The 23,566-nt window shown below is 38.7% G+C and overlaps 1 protein-coding gene across 10 annotated transcripts in view; it reads left to right on the top strand.

Annotated features, from left to right (window-relative positions):
* GARNL3 (GTPase activating Rap/RanGAP domain like 3) overlaps positions 1-23,566 on the top strand; it is an 80,557-nt gene that overhangs the window by 49,430 nt on the left and 7,561 nt on the right. For 8 of the 10 annotated variants that reach the window (XM_055815585.1, XM_055815564.1, XM_055815572.1 and 5 more), the window contains 15 exons: positions 2,696-2,802; positions 3,641-3,762; positions 4,516-4,620; positions 7,501-7,575; positions 8,492-8,603; positions 9,304-9,402; positions 14,299-14,415; positions 15,121-15,293; positions 15,619-15,777; positions 17,787-17,853; positions 19,874-19,981; positions 21,114-21,232; positions 21,667-21,802; positions 22,908-23,117; positions 23,434-23,545. In XM_055815585.1, coding sequence (XP_055671560.1) covers positions 2,696-2,802; positions 3,641-3,762; positions 4,516-4,620; positions 7,501-7,575; positions 8,492-8,603; positions 9,304-9,402; positions 14,299-14,415; positions 15,121-15,293; positions 15,619-15,777; positions 17,787-17,853; positions 19,874-19,981; positions 21,114-21,232; positions 21,667-21,802; positions 22,908-23,117; positions 23,434-23,545 — 1,821 coding nt within the window. The remainder of the gene's footprint in view (positions 1-2,695; positions 2,803-3,640; positions 3,763-4,515; positions 4,621-7,500; positions 7,576-8,491; positions 8,604-9,303; positions 9,403-14,298; positions 14,416-15,120; positions 15,294-15,618; positions 15,778-17,786; positions 17,854-19,873; positions 19,982-21,113; positions 21,233-21,666; positions 21,803-22,907; positions 23,118-23,433; positions 23,546-23,566) is intronic. The other 2 variants (XM_055815553.1, XM_055815549.1) reach the window with 1 other exon arrangement.

Below are 23,566 nucleotides of genomic sequence, written 5' to 3'. Positions count from 1 at the left end.
AGTGTAGAAAGCATTCTCTTAGCCTCTCCCTCAGTGCACAGTGTAGACCACTGACACCAGCCGTGGTCCACAGTTTCAGAAGCTGCTGCTAAGATCCAATCACATAGTTCCAACCATTCTAACGTATGTAAATTCTGGCTTGCTTTGGAAGATTTTTATACTTAATAGGCTGAGCAATCTTCATAGTCCTCTAAGAATCTGTTCTTGCTGCAATATAGGTTGCTGGAACTGACTAAGCCTTCTTGCCTAGCTCCAAAACTTAACCGTTAGCCATAAGAGTTTGGTGCTTTTTGTGCAACTGCAGCTCCACCCACTCATTGATGAATGTTACTTGAAATCATTTGTGGTGTACATGCGGAAATGCACAAGAACGTGAAGGCGAGAAGAAACTGAATTAGTTTTAACTAGATTTTTTCAAGAGAGCTTGCCAATAAATTTGTGTGCTTTCTCCTATCTTAACTTTGCATCCCTTCATATGTGGGAGTCTTTATTTTGGGGCATGCTGGAGGAGAATGTTCATGCCATCCTTGTTGCTCTCGATGTGGAGTATGAGGTGAGACAAAGCATGTATATGCCAAATAGGTGCAGGAGTTGAAAGTCTCCAAACTTGGGTGCTTGAGGTGCATGTATATCCACAGGGGGAGAGATATATTTGGACAAGTACACCTCAAAGGTATTTTTCACTAGAAATAATTTTCTTTTTCAATATAGCTAAGAAATCTTGATTCAGTAAGATGAGAGAAATCTATATTACTGTGTTTCTGCAGCATGCCATGAAGTCTAGCTCTAGAGAAGGATCCAACAGCATGATACTTCAGTTTTCATGAGTGTGGTTTTTTTTCACCCCTCCTACTTGTAGCTAAGGTTTGTTTTGGAAGATGTCTGTAGTGCAGTTAAAAAAAGGAGTAGTTTTATTTTTGTGAGCACCTTCTTGTGTTCTTTTTTTCCCAATTGATTGTCCTCATAGATTCTGCTTTGCAGCATTCCCAAGTCTGAGAGGCACAAAACATGTTCATGATTCCCACGTGCAGTGAAATCTGTTAGTTCTTTCCTTCTTTTCTTCTTGTTTTGAGACAGAAACCTGAACATACTTCCCTCATTAGTCTTTAAGAAGTGAATGTTGTCTTGTAAACTATTAGTCAGTAGATGGGCTAGCCATAGTAAATGCTTTTTAATTGCTGTTGATTTGGGGAAAAAAATTAGTAGCAGTAAACGAGAAAAATCTGACTCGCCCTGAGTAACTGACTGCTCTTACTAGATCAGTCCGTTTTATTCCTTAGTTGCTTCATTCTGTCAGTCTTAACACATCTTCCATAGTGCATACCACGCAGTATTGTTGCCCTGTGTGACGGGCTTGATACATTATTGTATATTTCAAATTGGCCTAATCGCATTTCATTCTGTCCCTTCACCTTAGGCCCGCATAGGACTCTTGTTCCTTCTGTTATTTTTTTGTGAAGACGGTCTTCCAAGTGGCCAAAATTTCAGTCAAAAGAAACAGGGTGTACTCTGGGCTGTTGAGGCAAATTTTCCTTGTTCATATGCAATGCCACTGTGAGGTCTGACACTGAATTTCTGCTTGGAATGACTTTGTATTTTATGTCACTCAAGAAGTTTGTAGGTTTGGTTGGTTTTGTTGTGGTTTTTCCTCATCTTAACTCATTCTGCTCTAGGAATGCAAGGAACATTTCACACTCTGTGTAGTGATAAATGATTTTTTTTTTAGCAGGATGGAATAAGACATAGGGCATCTCTAAAATTCTGTCTTGAATCTGCGAAACCAGTATTAAAATGATCGATATTCATACCATGTAATACTGCGTTTCAGATCGTATGCGCAGTTTTTAAGCTTTCATGAAAAAAGACCAGATGAATCAATTAGAATCCGTTTGACTCAATACCAGTTAGTCACTGCTGTTTTTTTGGGCAAGAAAATTCTGACTGGTTTGTGTAATAGTAGAGATGGGTTGAATCTGTAATGTTACCACTTAACTTGCTGCAACCTGTCAGCTGCACATGCCACTTGGAAGATCTTTGTCTGATTGCTGTCTTACAGTGAAGAAAATTGTGCAGCCCATCACTTAATATGCCAAGGAACGATTACTTACCTTTAAAGAAGCTATGGCTTGCTGAGCGTATTGTATGCTTGGGTTTTGTACCTACCATTCATACTTTCTATGCCAGATTCCTTATGGATCAGAAGAACTCAGCAGGTCCAGCTGTCATGGGAGTCTATTCTGACTCTTTCTTCCTCCGTGAAAATGACTTTGCTATTCCTGTACTATTCAGCTGTAGTAAGCTATTGTTGTTCAGAAAGAATCAAATATTCCATGGGCATCGTGAATGTATAGGTGAGGTGGAAATCTAGAAGGAGAATATATTTTGTAGGTGAAGAATGTTCTTTTACAGCTTTTTTTGAAAAGGACTATATTTAGTACCACTAAAAACATTGTTCTGTGAGTAGAACTCCAAAGATCTGTTGTAATTGTTAGTGTCACAGTGTTTGTGTAAAGGAAGCAGGATTTTGCTGTAGTGAATCATTCCAAGTGAATGTTTTTTGTTAGACCCGTGGGAATTCTTACTTAAGACATACCCAGCTGACCATTTCCCGTTCTTTCTTCCATTTTGAATAGTGTCTGTAGTAACAGTGGGTTTTGAATGTGACTTTCAATATAAAGATTTGTTCTTTCAATAGGCTGAAAATATTTTCAGAAGAAAGTGTTCCTCTCTTTGGGCCTCCCCTTCCATCCCCACCTGTGTTTACAAATCACCAGGAATTCAGGGATTTTGTGTTAGTGAAATGTAAGTCAGTTTTTCTTTCACTAGAAACACTTTTAAAATAAGTGCCTTAATAAATTGAAAGTCATGATGCTTAAAATGTAAACACGTTTTCTTGTGTATGCTGCTGTTCTATATAGATTTTTTTTTCCCAAAATCTGTAGCATAGGTGGGATGTCAGTTCCATCAAAGTGTTCCAATCAGATTAACAAAAAACTGAATTTCTGTCCAGTTATGCTTCTCAGGCTGCTAGTTACAGACTGATTTCTGCATTTGCAGAATGTGGAGCCATATTTAGTTTAGCATTTTCTTAAAGGACTTGGAGGTCTGAAAGAATTTACAGTTTTCTTCAATATTTAGTAATAGAAGGTGTTGTGACGGCAGCTCTGAAAACCTGAAAATACAAGCTTTTCTGAATGCGTGCTGCACAGGCACCTTTCAGCACCTTTAAGAACTTTTTGATTCTGTAATGATTCAGTTCCAGTTTTCATTGACCCTCACTTGCCCTTCTAAATCACCAAGAGAGCAAGCTTTGAGAACCGATAGAGATGATTACAGTTAGAAGCTTACCTGACAGGAACTTGACTAATAACTCATTTTGCATATTTAAATTGGTTTAGTACTTAAATTGATTAGCAGTTTGTCTTTAATTTTTTATTGGTTAAGAGGGTATTGGGATGCCTATTACTAATTTTTCCCTTTTAAACTTAAGTGATCATTATTCACTAAAAAAACATGCAAAAAGGAGGCAACTCTAAGTTACTAAGGGGAAAACAGGTATTTTTTACAGAGGCAAACTAGAGTCAGTGGAAGCTGTCACAGTTCATTTAGGTAATGTATCTCCTTTTCCATAATATTTTAGTAATAAATGGGGAAAAAGCCACCTTGGAAACCCCAACATTTTCTCAGAAACGCCAACGCACTCTAGACATGCTGATCCGCTCTTTATACCAAGACCTGATGCCTGATCTACACAAGGTAAATGTAAGTCAGAAGTCTCTGCATCCCTCACATGTGCTTTCCTGTTCTCACTAGTAGACTGAATATTCTGTAATCCTAATGAACACTGAATTGCATACACAAGGCTAAATACCAATTGTCAAGTAATTTGTTTTACAGTTATGTGAAAGCTGAGAGTCCTTTCAGGATAGGACTCTTCATACATTTGTTTAAAACAGCTGTGAGAAGTGTAACAATGTCATACTTTGTATTTACCTGCAGCAAGGGAATAGGAAATTTAGGGTCTGCCAATACAGGTATTAGTCCCATCACCATAAAAGCTGCACTTACTCGATCCATTATGTGTAAATTTGAGTCATTTTTACCCTTGGGTAACAATGAGATAACTTTGTTTTGGATGATGAAGACTAATCTTAACTAACTAGAAAGAAGTTCAATACCTCTAAAATTATTGAGGTGCTGTTTTTTTCCCACTGTTTATTTCTCTCAGCTAAATAGATCTTCTTAAACTTTTTTGTCCAAATGTTCATGTCTGTGGTCTTTGTTATGATTGTACAGAACATGACAGTGATGTACAGAACTATGGCAAGCTGGAAATTAAAGCACTCAAGGATTGGAAGAGTTGTAATTCCTGTTCTCTGAGAAACTATACGGTTAGATTCATCACTGCAGGAAAATATCCAAAAAAAGACAGAAAACAAACAATATCATTAACTCAGATTAAAAGATTATGGAAACTTTTGGTTCCATTTAAGAGAGAAATGTTTTCTGTTTTAGAACATGCTCAATAGAAGGTCCTTCAGTGATGTGTTACCAGAGTCCCCAAAATCAACACGGAAAAAAGAGGAAGCTCGGCAAGCAGAGTTTGTCCGACTTGGTCAGGTAAGATCAATTTAGGAGGGATGCACCTAGGTTTACAAAGACTGCATCACCCCTTTTGTTAGAGTTGTATTAGCTTGCAGAGTTACGTCAGGACTTAATGCAGTTCCCTGTAGTCAGAAATAGTTTTGTAGTATTGCATTAGTTTAAGCTATGGTAAAGTAAAATATGAATAGAAATATTGATCTGTAATACCTAAGGTACACAACACAATTGCAAATATTTATAAAATACATAAGCTAAAGGAAAGTTGGAAAAATCACACCTTAGAATTAAACCTGAAAGGTCTTTCCCTACTTTGTGGATGTGTTGGGTCTGGCTGAGCCCCATAGCAGCCCTCATAGTACTGTGCTTTGCATTGGTAGCAAGAAGGGTGGTGATAACACACCAGTGTTTTGGCTACTGCTGAGCAGCGCTTGCCCACCATCAAGACTGCCTCTGCAACCTACCCCCACTACCCCCACCACTAGCATGGGGGTGGACAAGATCTTGGGAGGCGACATAGCCAGGACAAGTGACCCAAAGTGACCAGTGGGATATTCCATACCATGTGACATCTGCTCAGATATAAAAGCTAAGAGAAAGGAGGAGGAAGAGGGGGCATTCATTATTTTTAAGCTGCCTTTATTTTGACCCACAAGGGGTTTTTTTTGTTCATCTTACTTTCTGTCCCCTTGTTCTGCTGAAGAGGGGAGTGATGGAACAACTTGGTGGGCACCTGGCATCCAGCCAGGGTCAGCGTGCCACAGTGGAGAAGATGCTTTCTGCCTCCAGGCAGAAGAGTGCTGTGTCTTTTTCTGTGCTTTGGAGAAACACAGTCTTGCATGGGTTTCCTCTATATGTTTTATTAAGATTTCATTTCTTAGAAATTGTTTACCCTGTTTTAGCCAGGAAGAAGTTTCAGCAGTCTTTCTGCTAAGTCTGAGGTTGCCATACATCTTTAAACGTACCAGATGCTGACTGCAACCTTCTGTGAGCTTACTGACATTTTGATTCAGTGAGGAGTAAAACTTCCTGATGATTTAGATGGTCTGGTTTGATCTGAAAGTTCATTGCAGCAGAAAAAAAAAGGCAGTGTCTACGCTCATCTATTCCCTGGTCCCTTCCCACTTGTCTCTTCTTGATCCTGGACTGCTGACATGGTTCTGCTGCTTACCGTAAGAATACTTCTTTTCTGAGCTGATTTAACTCAGCAGAATATAACAAAGAAAAAAAATGAAACAACACAAACAAAAACCCACACCACCAACAAAACCCAAGTCTCCTTCCTTCCCTCCTTTTTTTTTTCTGTGTTAGAAAGCTATAGAGTGAAATTGTCTTGAGAAGTTCCAGGTCAGGTTAAAGGTAGAGAATGGAGCCAGGTGGTTGAGTGCTGGTGCAAAAGAATCTCAGGGCTGTTAAAGCTTGGCACTAGTCATGCTGCAAAGTCTACTCCCCTTTGCTTTGCCCACCCTTTCACCAACCACCTTGAAATAGCTAGTCACTCTAGGCAGAAGGGAAAGTGAATGTTTATAAAATTCAGACAGAAGTAACCCGATGATTTATTCCCCAAGTTTACTAATTACTCTACAGAAGTTAAAGAAAAACATGGTTATTGAAAGTATAGAAGCCTGTAAGTTTGATTGCCTCCACTTCCCTGACATTAAACTGGTAAGATACTCACATAACAAATCAAGTTGGCACCCATTTCTTAAACAAGACTTCCATCCCCGCTGTGGCCTTTGTCAAAGGACGGCCTAATACAGGGGTTTGAAATTAAGGGATACTTGGTTGCCTGTGTTTTTTCTTGGAGGTTCTTTTCACATTTAAATCTTCTGCTTTCCTAAAAGAACTTTCCTCTAAGTTACAAACTGTAGGCTTGAGCACATTACAACATGCCTTCCAAGTAGCTCCGAATCATTCTTGCCAAACTGTGAATGTTGAGTTTTCAGATGGTAAACAAATCTCACTGATGACTGGCTCAGCAGTATATTCAAATCATTTATTTATTGTCAAGGTGATCTCTACTGACTGGTGGAGTGAAATTAAAATGTTAATGCAAAAAGGTATTTTATGCATCTTCATAAGCTGACAGCCATACTTCATGCAAATGTGGAAATGGTGTATGCAGCTGATTACTGCCACTTCACAGAGACCATGCACGATGGTAGGCAAACTTTAGGACATTAAAATTGGTTTAGGCAATTTCTAAACTTTGCTTTAAAGAATGCCATGACAATTCCATGTGGCATCAGTTTATTGGAACACTGCTGTAAAGGTTAGTGATGGAGATACATAGGCTGTATATATGCTGCCTTAAACAAGCTTATTGTGTATCTCACTGAAACTATGTTTATACAGCATTTCTCTAGAGTTCTTCCAGTATCAGTTACTTCTAGTCCTTGAATTTGTGATACTGTGACTGTGTGTCCTTGGCACCTCTGGCAATGCATATATATAGCTTGACTTAATGTTTTGTTACAAAGTTTTGCAAGTAAAAGGCCAACTTTTATAATTGATAAAAGGATTCTTTATCCAGGTACCTTATAGAATGAATTAGGTAGATGACTAGCTTGTATGATTTGAGGTGGAGACTTGTCTCTGTTACTGTGTTCAACACTTCTTTTCTGATTCTGAGTTTCCGTTTAAAAAACAAAAAACCAGAACGCCCAAAAAACCCAACCAACATATGTTTTGGCTGAGAAGAGATCTAGTAGCCCTCTGGTGATCATGTGGACTTTGCTCAGGATATACAGAATTCCACTTCTTTGCTAATTACTTAAAATGTGACAGGAATTCCATACTGGAGTTACTTTGTAGTTCTAAATTGTCCTTTCTTTATAGTCTTTATCTTGGGTGTTGGTGACAAAAGCTCTATCTAAATAAAATATCTGTTTGTATTAGGCACTGAAATTGAAAACCACTGTGAAAGGGGATGCCACAGCTAACTTGGCAACCACAAGCTTTTGTAAAAAAGAGGTGAGTGAGCCTGACTTTCTGAGGAGAGTTATGAAAGAATTAAAAGCTGTTGAGTATGGCATTGTATATCAGTTCTGCATACTGTTTATTTACTTTTGTAGTTAGATGCTGTAGCAGCAGAGATGAAATGTATGGTGTCAAGGTGATTCTGCAGCCTTATCAAATTAATAAAGGATGAGTCTGGAGACAGAAGCACTTCTCAAGTTAAAGCAAGTGTGGATATTTTTATATCTGAGAATATTTGAAAAAATTACATTTTCCATACGCAGTCATCTTTTATTTTAACTTCTGTATCGATTTTAAAACAAAATTCAGTTGTTACTTCCTGTAGTACCAGATTTTGTTCAAGGGCATTAGGAAGTGAAAGATGCAAACCACACTCTTCTGTATGCATCTTCTATACAGAAACTTCAGAAGTGCTTCTAGAATTTCAGAGACTTCAGCTAATATTTAAATTAGGGGCAGAGGGGCAGACTCTGAGAGGTAAGTACAGAGAACACATGACAAAAGAAGCATTTGACAGAAAGGCGGTTTTAACTACCATGTGCTAGTGACTAGACATCATGAACTGAGCCATAAAATGTAAGCAAATTACATATGCATGGTGGTACATACATTTTAAGTCATTTGAGTATTTCCAGGGTTGCACTATCAGCTGCATGTGGTTTAATTCCAGTGTTTCAGGAACATGTCTTACACTTGCTAGTTTCTAAACCCAATTAATATAGAGGCTATTTCCTCTGTAACAAAATCAACTAAATTTTGGTATTTCAAATTTTAAAAAATACACTGTTTCAAAATGTATCATGCCAAAAGCATTTACATGTTATTACTTGCCATTGTCCATCACATTCTGTGTCTGTATGATCTGCATTTCTTAGTGTGCTTAATATGTATCCCTTATGTTACTTCATAGCCTTGGGAATCTCAATCTTTCTGCAGTAATTTTCCTCATGAGGTTGTCTGTGCAGATTCTTGGGGCCAGTCCTTGCTGGTTTCTACAGATGCTGGCATCTTGTTAATAGATGGTTAGTAAATGATCCAGTGTTTTTTGTGTCATTTGTTATGTATCTGACTGTTTTCTTGAAAATGTATGTTCAAAAGCTCTCTTCAGGTGCTGGTAGGTCTTCACCTACAGGGATAGTTACCAATCCAAGTGAATTTATTACATTTATGTAACCTAGTTGTAAAAATTCTCTCTGCACCAGATTCAAGCCATATTGGGGAGACAATGTTAATGTAGGTTTCTGAATGTTTTGTTATTTCATACGTTGTTTTCTTGACCCTCTGAAAAGACTTACAGAGTCACATCCAAGCTCAAGGAGTGTTTAAATGGCTTGTCTGGATTTCTTAGCCATTGATGACAGCATGAAGCCAAAGGTTTACGTGACAGTGAAAGCCTGCTTCTTCCATAGCAATAATATTGCTAGGTTAGACCCCTTATCTTCCGTGTGTCACATAAGGCCAGTGGGACTGAGGGAATGAAGTTAGTTCTTCCAAAGGGAAGGTCCCTTTTAGGCTTCAGTTCCATAATCTAATCCATGGTAGTCATAAAACTCTCCTGTGAGGAGGTATCAGCTGTGATGCTGTGGTATACATAGCAGCTTTGTGCAGGTTTTTTCAATTTTGTAAGAAAAAAATGAAGCTTTTATTAAAAGAAATAGGTCAAAACCAGTCACTAGCAAATTTTAGCAGGATTTTGAAAAAATACTCGTGTTTCTTTTTTAGATGGTCAGCCATCAGTGCAAGTATTTGATAAAACTCTCCAAATAAAACAGATGCATGTGTTGGAAGCTCTGGATCTTTTGATTGCCCGAACAGACAAAGGTAGGAGAGGTCCCTGTTCTTTGATTCTCATACAAATGTGGCTGGTGGTGGGTATGTATGTCTCATGAGGCAATCGTATCTATCAGTGGCAAGTATATTAGATGCCTTGTTTAGAATAAGGGAGCATGTGCAGCAACTGCTGTTATTTTCTAAAAGGATGGTGGGGAGTAGGGGAATCCCTAAATGCTCATTCATGCTTCCTTCAAGGCAAGCCTGAATCTCGTCATATGCTCTTTCTTCAGCCACTGTTACAACACAACACTCTTCAGAAATCTCCTTGACTGAATTACATGTTTGTTCACTTACACAAAAATATGGGGGAAATTACTTATGCTGTCACTATTTTACCAAATGTGCTTTGTTGGTATTTATTCTGTTAACTGTCACCACATTCTAGTACTATAGAACGTATTTTCTTGAAGGTTGTGGTTTAAAAGAACTTAAGTGTTGTTTGGACTGAGCATATTTCCCTTTTAGCCTCAGTTGGAAGCATTAAATGTGCATAAAATGTGCACTTTTTTAACAAGGTACAAGGCTGTGGTTGAATTTCACAAAGTGAACATACACAAAGCAAGAATAGAATCTTTATGTGTAACTCAGAGAAAACAATTATAAATATGATTGTTTGTTACCATATAATGTCTGTTTGTGCAGTATATTGGCTGAAGTTACATTTACCCAAACTCAGGGTAAAACATGGTTCCTTTTGTATCATTGGGAGTTGCCCAATTTGGCTGCACCTGATGAAATTCCCCCTGGAACCTTACAGAACTGGCTCAAACTACCCGAGAGCCATGCGTAGTTCTCCCAAGACATCTGGAGGGTGGGTGACATTTCAGAACATCTGAAAAGGGTAGTTGTATCTGAAGCTGTCTGTGAAGCTTCTAGAAAAGATGATTACGTTTAATTGTCAAAACATCTTACTGTTTGGTTAAACCGGAAGAGAGAGATGCGAGCAGGCGTTTTGAGGTAAAAGGGCAAGGTATTACTGGCATCAATTCATGATGCTTCAACAGGGCAAGGTATTACTGGCATCAATTCATTACGCTTCAAACATGATTTTATAAAGTCTTACTCATTTAGAAGATTGCAGAGATTTTTAACTCTTGATATGGATGCTTTCTGAAGCATTTAGGAGAAAGTTCTTTCATACTTGTTAGAATTCTGGGCTCCTGTTTTGTATTTGCATACCACATTGAAATTAAGATCTGGGATGGAAGAAAAAATCATACTTGCCTTTCTTTTTCAGACTACATCTCAGCAGCAAAAATTACAAAAATGATGAGTTAGATGAGCAAAAAGCATGCTCATATTAGGCTCATAGATTGGGTTCAAAGACTGTGGGGTTTTAAGATAAAATGTTGTGTACTACAAGGTTAATTCTTTAAGCTTAACTATCTGCAAGAGCTTATTCAGGTCAACATTCCAAGAGTAGGTGTTGAAGAAGGCACCAGTACAGCAGGTATCAATGACAGCAGCACAAATTGCGTAGTAGCAATGGCCGCTGTTCTAGTGCAGACACAGTTAAATCTAGCGCCACAGTGGAGTTGTTTGGGACATCTGCTGGTTAAATTTGTCCTATTAATGAGAAGCAAGGCACAGAAATGGATGTTTTGTCCTCCAAATACATACAGGTTTTGTTCCAGCTTTATTTTGTGAAATGCCTGTACACGAGAATGAGGGGGAATGAGGAAGACCTGCTTTGCTTGGAAGAATCAAGTCTGTGGGAGGTTAAGAAAAACTTTTTTAGCCCAGATGATAGTGACTTTTATAGGCAGCCGCAAATAAATCTAACACCATCGTGCAGCTGTTTGTAACATCTGCAAAAGAACTAGTATTGGGAAAGAGGAGTGACGCAGCCTAGGGGAACACACGGGTCAAAGAGCCGGAGCTATTTTAAACAACAAGGAAAGGTGAAGATTTATGTCTGCTGAAAGGCAGGCTTACTGTCAACCTGTGGAGTGCACATCTTGTGGCCTATGGGGATTTAAACTCCAATTCCTTTTTAAAAGCGTATTAGATCAGTTTCAGTGGAGGCAGTGGTCATTGTTGTGCCTTCATAGTGAAACGCCTGTTTGGGAAAGAAGTTATCATATGTATTGTTCTTTGCTGCACACACATAGTATCTTCACAGAGGTAAATATGGCCTGTTTGATGGAAGCATGAAAGGCCCTCTGAAGTTTGGTGTAACCTTCAAGAATAACAGTGCTTAATATGGGTGGTAATACTTGCTCCCCACTATGTCTGCCTTTTTACAACCACTTCTTGATTTGAAGAATGCAGACATTCAGGTTGGCCAGAAAAAGTTCTTGAGTTTTGCTGTGGTTACACAGTTGTAGCGTTTTGCAATTGCCTGCATCACCAAGTATGTTTGTAAAATATCTAGCTGAAATAGTAGCTGGGGTACAAAGACAATACTACAGCTATCACTGAAGAAGCAACTACTTAGAGGCAGAATCTAGGAGTAAATGGTAATAAATTTACAGTAAACTTTTTTCAGTCTTGAATGGCTGCACTGAAAAGCAGCAGATCTCTGATCTCAGAGCAGGCAATAGCAGTCATAAGAATTACAGCTGATTCTAGATCAGGAAAGATGGCCTTCCTTCAGGTTGTGTCAATAGCTGTTTTAGCTTAAAATCTAAGTTGGTAGAAATGGAAGAGCATATTAAGGTGTTTGGTCATGTTGCAGGTTTTTGTGTACATGGTGGTGTTTGAAAACACTCACATGCAGCACCAAGAATTGTGCAGTAGTTGTAAAACGGTGGACATGCAAGTCCTTGATTACATTTCTCCTTTCATATTAAAATGTTCTATGAATCTGAGAGCAACTTGTGATTCCTTTCCTAAGTAGAGATGCCACAGGCTTGTTAGGGACTTCAGATTTACAAACATAATCAGTTAGTTGCTAGCCAGCAAGCACAGCCCTCCACTTGTGGGCATGATGTTGAAATCTGCACTTTCCAAGGGTTGGCAATAAGCTGTGAGGTGTTCTGAGCAGATACCACATAATCATAAGCGGTTATTGCAAAGGTTGATGACAGAGCTAGTACTCGGTTAACTCGGAAAACTCTAATGATACAAGGTTCACCAAGTATTGCATTTCCAGTACTGAATCTGCCTTATGCCTTTTCTGATGTGAAATCAGAGCCTCCTATATGTCTTTGTGTTGATCTCCCTAGGCCTGTAGGGTGCTGTCAAAAGTCACGCTTGTTCACTGAGAAAATTCTGGATTACAGATTGCTCCGGAGGCCCAGTCAGTTGTCTGGTTTAGATGTTGCCATGCCACTATCAGGTGATCATCAATAGCCACACCCAAAATTACTGTATCTAGCATGGAAGAAGTTAGCTGGTCAAGTGCCACGGACAACAATGGTTTCAGAGAAGACGAGGAGGTTCTCAGATAAATTGGGAAACACCTTATGGACAGCCTTACTCATCAAGATAAGGCTTTAGAAAAGAGCAGCCTCGTATTACCAGGACTTAAAGCATGGACTAGTTGACTTAAAAGACAAACTACGGCTGTAATTTAGGCAACTTGTTTGACATTACAAACATAAGATGTGTGTTTTCTATGCCTTGATGTTTGTCTAATAAGATCTGTCCCCACCACAGAAAACTATATTCATGATCTTTGCTGGTTTGAGGAATTTGCTGGATTCTGATGCCGGATTCTTCGGGTTGTTATGTTTGGAATAACTAACTGAATGCCAAAGGCAGGAGTAAGTCCAAAGAGACTCTGAATTGATGAGAGCATTAATACTGTTCTTGAACATTTGTCTTAGCTCATGTTTTTTGGCCTTCACTCCAAATGGGTATGAATGTTGCTTGCCATTCTTCCACGAACTCGTTTGTAGAAGCACAAATGCTTGTGTGCGCACATTCTTGAAAAGAGAGGGATGGCCTATATTTTATTTTCCTTTTGTCAATATAAGAATTTGCTCTCGGAGTCAAATTACTCAATGTTTCAAATTGTGGCATGCTTAAGGAAGCATTGTATCTTCTCTTCTCTTACACTTGCTATGGGAAAAGAAGGTCATGCAGCGGCCAGATGTCCTGATTCATGTTGCTCTTCTCTCAGAATTCAAGGCAGCATCTGTGATTTTCCTTTTGCCTTTACAGTGGGATCCACCCAACTATATATTAAGAAAGCATGCTTCATTTTTCCAGCCATACCAGCTAGTTAGTAAAAGAGTCCACCTTTGTCAGAAAATCTTGCCTTGCTTGCATTTTAAGAAACTTGATTTCTTAGATAAGGAACTACTCTTAAGTCGCCTGTTTCCCAACTGCAAGTAGTAGTGCATCACTAATTTTATTTCTTTTAGATGTAGAGGTTGTAGATTCCACTCTTACCTATCTGTAAGAAACAGATTTAGCCATGGAAGTAGGTACTGGATTAACTTCTGCACTTGGAATATGCCTTGAACCTAACTTGCCTACCTTTGAAGAACTGATAGGTAAAACCAGTCTGCATCCTAAAGGGTTTCAGACTCTCTTAAGGACCCAGTCATCAGCTGCTCAGCCAGACAGTTCCAGCTTTTAACATTAACCCTTTTGCTCTGTAGTTTATATTTTCATTATCTTGCGAAATTTTGTAGATTTGTGAAACAGCATACATTTCACTGTTTTAATATCATTCTTTGCTGCAGTGCCACCTGATAGGAAACCCAGCTACTGAACTGAATGCGTTCGTTACTAGAATTGTAAAGCCTAGGGAGTTCATAAGCAGTCTTGTATGACATTGCAGCTCATCCCCAGAGAAGCAGTATACTTTGTTTATCTTTGCTTTGTTTGTTAGGTTGCTTTGTTTGTTAGGTGCTGCTCCCCTTTGGAAGTATTTATTTCAAACTACTGCCATAACTTTTAACTTCTTGTTTTGTGGCTCTCTTCATCCTTCAGGGAAAGACTCTCGTCTCCTCGTCTTCAGACTCAGTGTTGTCCAAAAAGATATAGAAACAAAGCAAATTATAAGAAGCAAATATGACTGCAGAGAAAATAAACTGGAGAGAACAAAAGGTGATTTTTATTATCCTGCATTTAAAAACATCCACTGTGTTACAATGCCTGTAGTTGCCAGGCACTTACTAGCTCTCTTGAGGCAGTTGCAGGTGTTCACCTTTAGTTTTTCCTCTGGATGGTCAGTCCAAACTTTGTTAAGCTTATATGTGAAAATAAGTCTGGTATAGTCCAGCATGACACTTTAGAACTTTGTAAAAGTACCACGTTACTTGGCAGTCACTGCTGATGAAAAGATATAGAGAAAAATATGTTACTTTCAGGACTGAAGGGTATAAGAAGAATTATGCAGGGATGTGAGACTGAAATAAAGGGAATTGTAAGGTGGAGGAACACTGGCAAATCTCCATTAAATAGAAGTGCTTATATTAGTTTGGATGTTGCTGATTTATTTTAGTAGACACAAGCACTTTCTGGTCTTCAGAAGCAAGCTACTTTGGAAAGCTGGAACCTGCAGAATAGTGAAAATCAGTGTATTTACTCTTTACTTGCAAAAGGAGTAAGGGGAGGAATGGACTTCGTAAGAGTCATAGCCTTTTGTCTTTTCCTAGAAATTAATGTTATCTTGTTGGGAGGTTTGTAATTCTGTGTTGCTAATTAATGTATCAGAGCCCTATTGTACTGATCGTCATAACAAATAGAGAAAAAAAAAACAAAAACAGACCCTACCGCAAACACTTACAATCTAGAGCATTATTTCCTCAGGCTGCCATTTGTATGCCATTAATACCCACCATGGCAGTGAACTGAGGATTGTTGCAGCTATTCGGAACAAACTACTTCTGGTCACAAAGAAATACCATCCATGCAACAGTTTAACCAGCAGCTCTCTGCTATCGTCGTCCGAATCTCCAGTAGAGGAGTTCCAGTACATCCGGGTATGTGTAATCTAATCACTAATTACCTTAACAGACTGGGCAGTGCTCGGCTTGTCGGGAAGGGGCTGCGGGGGTGGGGGGGGTCAGAGGAAGACAAAGAGCATGCCTTTTTATCTTCTTGAACCTCCAGACAAGTAAAAATGAGAAGCCATGTGATGGAGTTCCATTATATATACTGAAGTCTTTCAGATTTTTTTAAGTAATTTGCTGCTTCTTCTTTGTCATGTTTCTGTGCTTAGAGCACATCCCTTTAAACTTACGGAGTATCTGCAGCACCCACAGTAGGAGCTTGAAAAAGAGAATAATTCTGTTATTTACATTATAGGAAATATGTCTTTCTGACCCTCCAGTGGTTATGACGCTGGTGGATGGACCTACTGAAGAGAGTGACAATATGATCTGTGTAGGGTATCGGCATCAGTTTGATTTAGTTAATGAGAGTACTGGGGAGTCCTATAGATTGCATCATGTTGAAGCAAACAAGGTAAGTTTTCATCATTTAAACTTTTTTTTTTTTTTTTTTTTTTTCAGAACCACGCTGAATATAATTTCTTGCAGACTCAGTGCAACATGTGCTTACCTCCTGGGAGTGTAATTTATGGAGATCCTCATATCTCTTACTTTTTTGACTTATATAACTTCTGCTTTAGGGCACTCTGAGGTATTTGTTCCTTTTGGGATACATGATAATAATCACTCCCAAGAGAGGTAGTTAATAAGGTATGACATGTTGGGAAAGAGCCTGTGTTTCAGGCTCTGGAATATTGCTGTCAGCATAAATTAATTTTTCTCCTTTCTTAGTCAGTTGTTTGCTTTTTGCTTTTTCTTTGTGGCCTCAGTGTTGTATTGTTTAAGCAATTGCAACAAAATAACTTCAGTTGTTGGCCACTAGTATCTCATTCAAATTTGCCTATTTGCGCGTACTAAGGCTGAAATATTTACACATAGCTTTTAGTTCTATTTAAAAAACTGCTGCCCAGTCAGCTCATAAATTAACTGAATCTTTCTAATTAGGACGTGGGGTTGGAATTTAAGCAAATGTTCTGGCTTTCAGAAAAGAGCTCCAGTGTTTCCTGCTGCTGGGAAGATAATGAACTTCAGCATCTCTGAAAATCAGATAATTGTAATGTTTCTAAATATGGATGTTGGTGTATAGCTTTAGAAAAAAGAAGATTTTACACAGTTGATCTTTTTGTTGTTGGTTTTAAGCGTCCCTTTTCCTCATATTGAGATAAAGAACTACTCATTTCATTTGATGGTTCTTGTTGATAGGTTATTTTCTTTTTAAATCATCTGTATTTTTATTCAGATCTGATGACGAAGAGGTTTGGTACTCCTAGCATGGGCGATACAGTGTAAGCTTCTCCACAGCACTGGAAATCTGTCTTAATCTGGATGAGGAGAAACTACAAGTAAAGAATGGGGACGGGGAAGTACAGCACCTCCACACACACACACACACCATTCCTCTTCTCCCCAGGAATCTTTGTTTTCTTTGAGAACACAAACAAAGCAGACCATTGATATGAGCTGAGCCAGTGACTTTCGTGATGTTGAATGGGATACCAAATTACTTCCATGGGTAACAGAGCAGAAATGGCTTTCAGTCACTACAAAGGATGGGTCAAAATGCATTTGGTATAGATACATGAACTTCCAGGTTGGTTTAACAATTCTTGATCTATAGAGTAACCTTAGATCAAGAGGTGAACATCTAGCTTATTGTACAAAGGAAAGTCAAAGAACTGCTGATCATAGAATTGGTTTCCAGCCCCTCTCCCTGACCTAGTAGTAAATGCTTGTGGTCTGGGAAGCATTTGTCTCATGTAATCTCAGGCATTTCACTAATAAGGTCTTGTTTCCTGAACAGATACCCTACATTTTATGGCCATTTGGGGCTTTTTAACTGTCAAAGACAAATACAGAGTTGAAATATGACAATTTGTGTAGCCTAGTTATGTAAAAAATACCGTGGTTTTATCAGGCATTGGTTCTCAGTTCCTAAATTCAGGCTAGCCAGTAATCCTTGAGTACAGCCCTATCAACCTCTGTGTTAGTGGTTCTGAACCAGTAACTGGTGCATCTGATCTTTCTGCTAGTCATGATGTGCAATGGAGCTTCTTGGATGATTTTTTGAAACACATTGCTGTTTTTAGCACATCATGTTGTTTCACAGCTGTCCTGAAATCACCCTATTTCCCAAAATTTATATTGCCAAATAAGTTACGTGAGGTTTTTATTGCTTTATACTTTGAGTGTGGTATTGAATATTCAGTACTGTACAGAACTGAGTACAAAAGAAATTGATTTCTATCCTGAGAGCGTACTGAAAATTAATCACAGAAGAGGCTGCATCTGAAAAATTGACTTTTTTTTTTTTCTTTTATCTGTAGTAGTGCCCTCCCCAAACTGTATTGCTTGTTAGACAAAATCTGGTAGTGATAACCTCGGTAGCCTCTGCCTATTCATTATCCTTTCCCATTACCATTGCAGGTTAATTTTGTTGCAGCTATTGATGTATATGAAGATGGTGAAGCTGGTCTACTGTTGTGTTACAACTGTAAGTATTTAGGGAAGACCAAAAATGGTAATACCTCAATTTCCTTATGTAAATCTACTTTTCATTGGGGTCTAGGTATGTATTTTAAAATAAAATCCAGCTTTTCATGGAAAGTTTTTCAATATACATGCTTTTAAATTTAAATGCACGTTATAGGGACTAGAAGTATTATTTTATTGCAGGGTATGTTGAATTTAGACATACTAGCTGTTAGATTTTAATTTTGGGTATATAGATGTATGCCTATATATATATATATATGTATGTATTTATGGATGTTACCACCTTACTCACAAAAGTCCTATATCTTCAGATCCAGCTCATTCTTTAGTTATACACTTACTAGGTGTTTTCAAGACACGAGCAATTTAGCGTGCTACTCCTTTTTTTCTCTGTGTGCTGTCCTGTCCTGTCTTTGTGCTTTTTCTTCTGCCGACTTCTTGGCACTGTTGTGTAAATGGCATTGTAATTCTCTGTCTCCTGTTATAAAACAGCCTTTGACATAACATGCATATGCTCTTCTCTGCAGTACACAGGTACTTTTTTTATTCTAGTCGTCATGAAAATAGATGCTCTTAGCTTGAAACAGCCTTTGTGAGGCAATGCTGAAGGACAAGGCACAGCTTTCTCTGTTGCAGAAGACGTGTCCTGTTTGCCTCTCCAAATTGAACATTGGTGGAGACAGGACAAATAAATCTGTGTTCCAGCACTGGTATCAGACTGGTACCATGAGGCAAAGTTTAAACGTCTCTAAACATCTCTTCCTGTGCTCTGTGAGGCTTTATTGGTTCTGGTAGCTTGACAGATGGTACCTGGTTCTGGTTCACTTAGCAGTGCCTCAGAACTACAAAGCTATCTGACAGAGCACAGTGAATTCCCACCTATATTTCTACATAGAATCAATTCCCCTCTAATAGACCCATCACTGAGCCACAGCTAGCAATCTTAGCTGATCTTAAAGTTACGATAAATGTGCTGCACAGGCTTGCAGCAACTTGAATTCCTATATCTAGGACAGTGTCACAGGGAAACCTACATTTGTTCTTTAGAGAGTTTTAGAATTCTGAAAGTGTCATCATAGAACAAACATGAAAACACAGGATTTGGCAGTGTCCTTCATTTGTATTTAGAAAAAGACCTGTAATAAGTCTCTGGATATAAACTTTGATTCAGTCTAAGAAGATCAATTACAGGAAAAAAATACAATTTTGCCTAAAAAAAAGAGCTAAAAGCAAGCAGCACATATTTGAGAGGGTTATAGGTGTTTACCTGAAGCCACCAGTACACTCATAGGAGCTTGTCAAGGAAAAAAGATAACTGCAATTGCATCTCATCTTTAAGCTTTCTTGTTTGCTGATATGACTTTGTGAGTCCTGAGCTTTAATAGATGTTTGATCAGCGCTTGTGCATGTGTATAAAGAAAAATATGTTAATAGTGGAAGGTTAAGTTCCCCATTATCTAGAGCTATCAAAAGTTCAGAATTGCATTGCCAGTAAGAAGCTTTATAAGCCAGTATTTATGTCTGACTCATAGAAAGACTGTTACTTTCTGAATCAGTGGACTTCACAGCAGCTAAGAAGTAGGCTCACTAGTTATGTGATTAATGAAATCCTGGTGTCTGTAATATCACATGTGTGTAACAGTCTTCAAAGAAGGTAAACTCTGCTAGCATGGCTACTTGAAGGGCAGAGAAGTACAATTCTGTTGACACTGTTTTCTGACTTTTTCTTGCCTATTCCTCTATCCCTAGACAAGGTAAAGAACCGATAACTTGAAACAGCAATACTTACTTTGTGAAATATGACAGCTTATTAAAATGTAGATCTTTTTATTCTGATCTTTCAAATGCCGTGTTCACAGAGGAAGCACGTTTCTCTTCTCTGTTTATATATAGGACTACCACATAAATGCTTGGTTATGTATATAATGCCCATGCTTCTGCAAAATCTGCCTATGAAGTTGGTGTTTGTCACTTGTAGTGTAAGGTGATGGATGATGCTTTTTTCTTTATTGTTACAGATGTTTGCCAATACAGAAAGGTATATCCTTTTAATGGAGGTTCTCCACTGGTCCAGCCATCAGCTTATGACTTCCAGTTCAGCTGGAATCAAGTTCCTTATGCTGTTGGTAAGCAAATACCTCTTTTTTTATTGGATGGCTGTGTTTTTCATTACTATTTAGGCTTACACTTGGCTCTTGGTGGAATTACAGTATGTGTGCTAGGAATAAGCATGTTACATTCATGGTGCCACTTAAGCTAAGTTTCTGCATATGATAATTTTAAAAAGTGGAGCCTTGGTGCCCAATTCTTCCTTTGCTGAACTTTTTTTTTCTGTCGTGGTTTAACCCCGGCTGGCAACCCAGCACCACACAGCCAGTTGCTCACTCCCCCTCACTCAGAGGGATGGGGAGGAGAATCGGAAAGGAATGTAGAAGGCAAGGGTTCAGATAAGAACAATTTAATAATTTAAACAGAATAAAGAGGTAAGGACAACAATAATAACAATAATAATAACAAAATGGAAAGGTGGGGGAAAAGGGTAAAGCAAAAGCTGGGCACGCAAGCAAAGCAAAACAAGGAATTCATTCACCACTTCCCACGGGCAGGCAGGCTCAGCCATCCCCAGGGCAGCCGGGCTCCATCACATGTAACGGGTACTCGGGGAGACAAACGCCATAATGCCAAATGTCCCCCCCACTTCCTTCTTCTTCCCCCTCAGCATGACATCATATGGAATGGAATCCCTCTTTGGCCAGTTTGGGTCACCTGTCCTGACTGTGTCCCCTCCCAATTTCCCGTGCCCCCCCAGCCCCCTGCCTGGCAGGGTCCAAGAAGCTGGGAAGTCCTTGATTTAGTATAAACATCACCCAGCAACAACTAAAATCATCAGTGAGTTATCAACATTGGTCTCACATCACAACCAAAACATAGCACCATACTAACTACTAAGAAGAAAATTAACTCTATCCCAGCTGAAACCAGGACATTTTCCTTTCTTTTTCTTTTTTTTTCTTTTTCTTTTTTTTTTTTTTTTTTTTTTTTTGTTTTTGTTTCTCATTTTTCATTCAGTCTGCATTCTGGGCATGGAGAGTGACAGGCCTGATGGAGCTCAGTGTCTATCAGTATGTTAGACAACCCTTTTTGTAGGAAAGGCAGATACCAGAGAGGTCAGATACTCAAGAACAGTTCCCATCGAGCATCCAAGAAACATTTACATTAGCCGTTTTTCCTTGCCAAATATTTTTTGTTTCATTGCAGTCTGTGCTTTTCCTTATATCCTTGCCTTCACTACTGATTCCATTGAGATCCGATTAGTGGTGAATGGGAATTTAGTCCACACAGCAGTTGTGCCTGAGCTTCAACTTGTAGCATCAAGGGTAAGACACAGGAAAATCATGTTTGGCTATTTCTGTGATGTGTTAGGATCTAACTCACATAAGAAGTTGCTGCAGCCAAAAACTAAACGAACCAAAACTGAAATATGTTCTCCTTGATCTGTGGTAACTGTTCATCTGTGTGCTTTTAGTTTATATCAAGTACAAAGAGAATCAGAATCAATCTCACTGTCCTTTATTGCTCACAGTAATGTGGATCTGTGATATTTGACTGTTTATGGGGCGAATGCTGTCCTCAACATCACAGATGTTCCCCCATTTATAGTGGGATAACTTTTCCATGACCAACCCTAGTTGACTTAGCAGCAATACAGCAATAGTGGCAGTAGAACGTAGTGGACAAGTATTTGAGCTCTTACTCAGAAGATGGTTAAGAAAGTCTCACTGTACTAATGATGAGTTATTTGTCATTTCAGTCAGATATTTATTTTAAAGCTACTGCTGCAGTAAGTGGATCATCTGACAGCAGCTCTAAGGAAATGAGTTCAAGGAGTTCTCCTCAAACACCAACAGCTTATGAAATGCCAGAATGTCCTCTTTCTTCTCTAGAAGGTAACATGGTTTCCAGGCAACTTGAATTACGATCTCTGGTCATTTCAACAGTTGTCACATCTCAGTACAGCTGATCTTGAGTAAGATGAAATTGATAAAGTAAAAGCTCCTGGCTGGGTTCATAGCTGAGATTCTGGAGATTTTCTGTTTATCCACAGACAGGAAGCACTTGTCTGAGCTTTTGCCCCATAGTATCTCTTCTGAATGAGTGGCAGCACTGTTCTGAAGAAATAATTTCTGTAGGAGGGGAGGAATTAAGCTTAAGTAGCTTGATGAATCTTTGGCAATATGGCCAAGCCTAATAATGCAAAAAGAGGTATAAAATTGTGGGGAAACTTGAGATTCACATACACCATTCCTTTCATTTAAGAAAAGTTAAACTACCACTGGATGAATAAAGCTTTTTTGTGAACCAAAAGGAAGTTACAGCCTCGAAAGAGTTCACACAGTCAATTTAGTGTAACACGATCTATGAAAAATGAGTCTATAGGGGAACAGTAATGGAGAAACAAGGGAACATCAACTAAATAATGTAAGATGTGTGTATATCTTCCTCACTTAAATCTGCTGTTGCACTGTTGGCAAAAGGGGAAAGGAGAAAGGAATTGCAATTTCAGTTTTTAGAAGGCAATGCTATTTGATGGTAAGTTGTTGTTTTTTCTAGGAATTAGGAAAAGGTGGTATTTTGTGTCACCTAAGAAGAGGAGCCATAATTTAAATGACTTGGGATCCAGGCTCCAATGTACTTGAAACATTAAAATATATGGGGAATACAGCACAGAGTGCAGAGTCATGGTATAACAGTCAGAATACCAGCCTCAGGACATGCACATTTACTTCCTGGTTCCACTGCTGATTCATCGCATCACCAAGAGTCAATCTTCTTTTTCTCTCTGAGTCAAATTACAAGTCTGCACAATGTGGCTGCCTTTCTTCCTCCTAGTCTTTTTATATTGAAAGATCTCTGTGGCAAGAGGCATCTTTGTTATTTGGGTTGAAAAGCACACAGCACAGGTATAACTTTTTTGCATAACTTTTTGCTTGTAAGTATAAAGAATTGACTCTGTTCTGAAAGTTTAACGTTCTTTTTCCTTCTGTGTTTCAGGTGAAGTTCCATGCAAAAACCTGTACAAAATTCCTCTCAGTAATCTGGTTGGGCGAAGTGTTGAACGACCTCTGAAGTCACCTTTGGCTTCCAAAGTCATCACTACTACAGCATCCAGTGGCATTGCCTCTCTTCCAGTTACTCACTCACTATCCTTATCTCGTATGGAAATTAAAGAAATTGCAAGCAGAACACGTAAAGAATTGCTGGGTAAACTCTCTTCATTTTTCAGTGTTATTATCAATTGCCAAGTATATAGTTTCTGTCTGACTGTGGACAACTGCAGTCAGATTTGTAACATGTAACCAGTATTCATAAATAAGTAGTATAAACTAACAAATGAAACTGTGAGAAAACATTATTTGCAAATAGTCTAGCCAGCATCTGTTCACATGCAAGGTGACCATATTCTAAGCCAGGTAGAAACTGTTTAGTTAATAATGAAAACCAGTGACAGATACCTTAATGTTTTCATGAATGCTTTATTTTCTCTTAAGAGTATTAAGTCTTTTATTCCTCTGTTGAGGCCTCTTGGATGAGCCTATACCCAAGTCACAAAGTGCACAGAAGCAAAAAAAGGTTCCTCGAAGACAGTCAGACCCCAAGCAGGAAGCAGTAAGATCAACTAGTAGTGACAGGTAAATATACTGCCTTTAGAA

This window comes from Falco peregrinus, chromosome 1 (assembly GCF_023634155.1).
Source record: "Falco peregrinus isolate bFalPer1 chromosome 1, bFalPer1.pri, whole genome shotgun sequence".
NCBI classification, from domain to species: domain Eukaryota; kingdom Metazoa; phylum Chordata; class Aves; order Falconiformes; family Falconidae; genus Falco; species Falco peregrinus.
The sequence above is the reverse complement of the archived record's forward strand: the minus strand, read 5'-3'. Positions and strand labels throughout refer to the sequence as shown.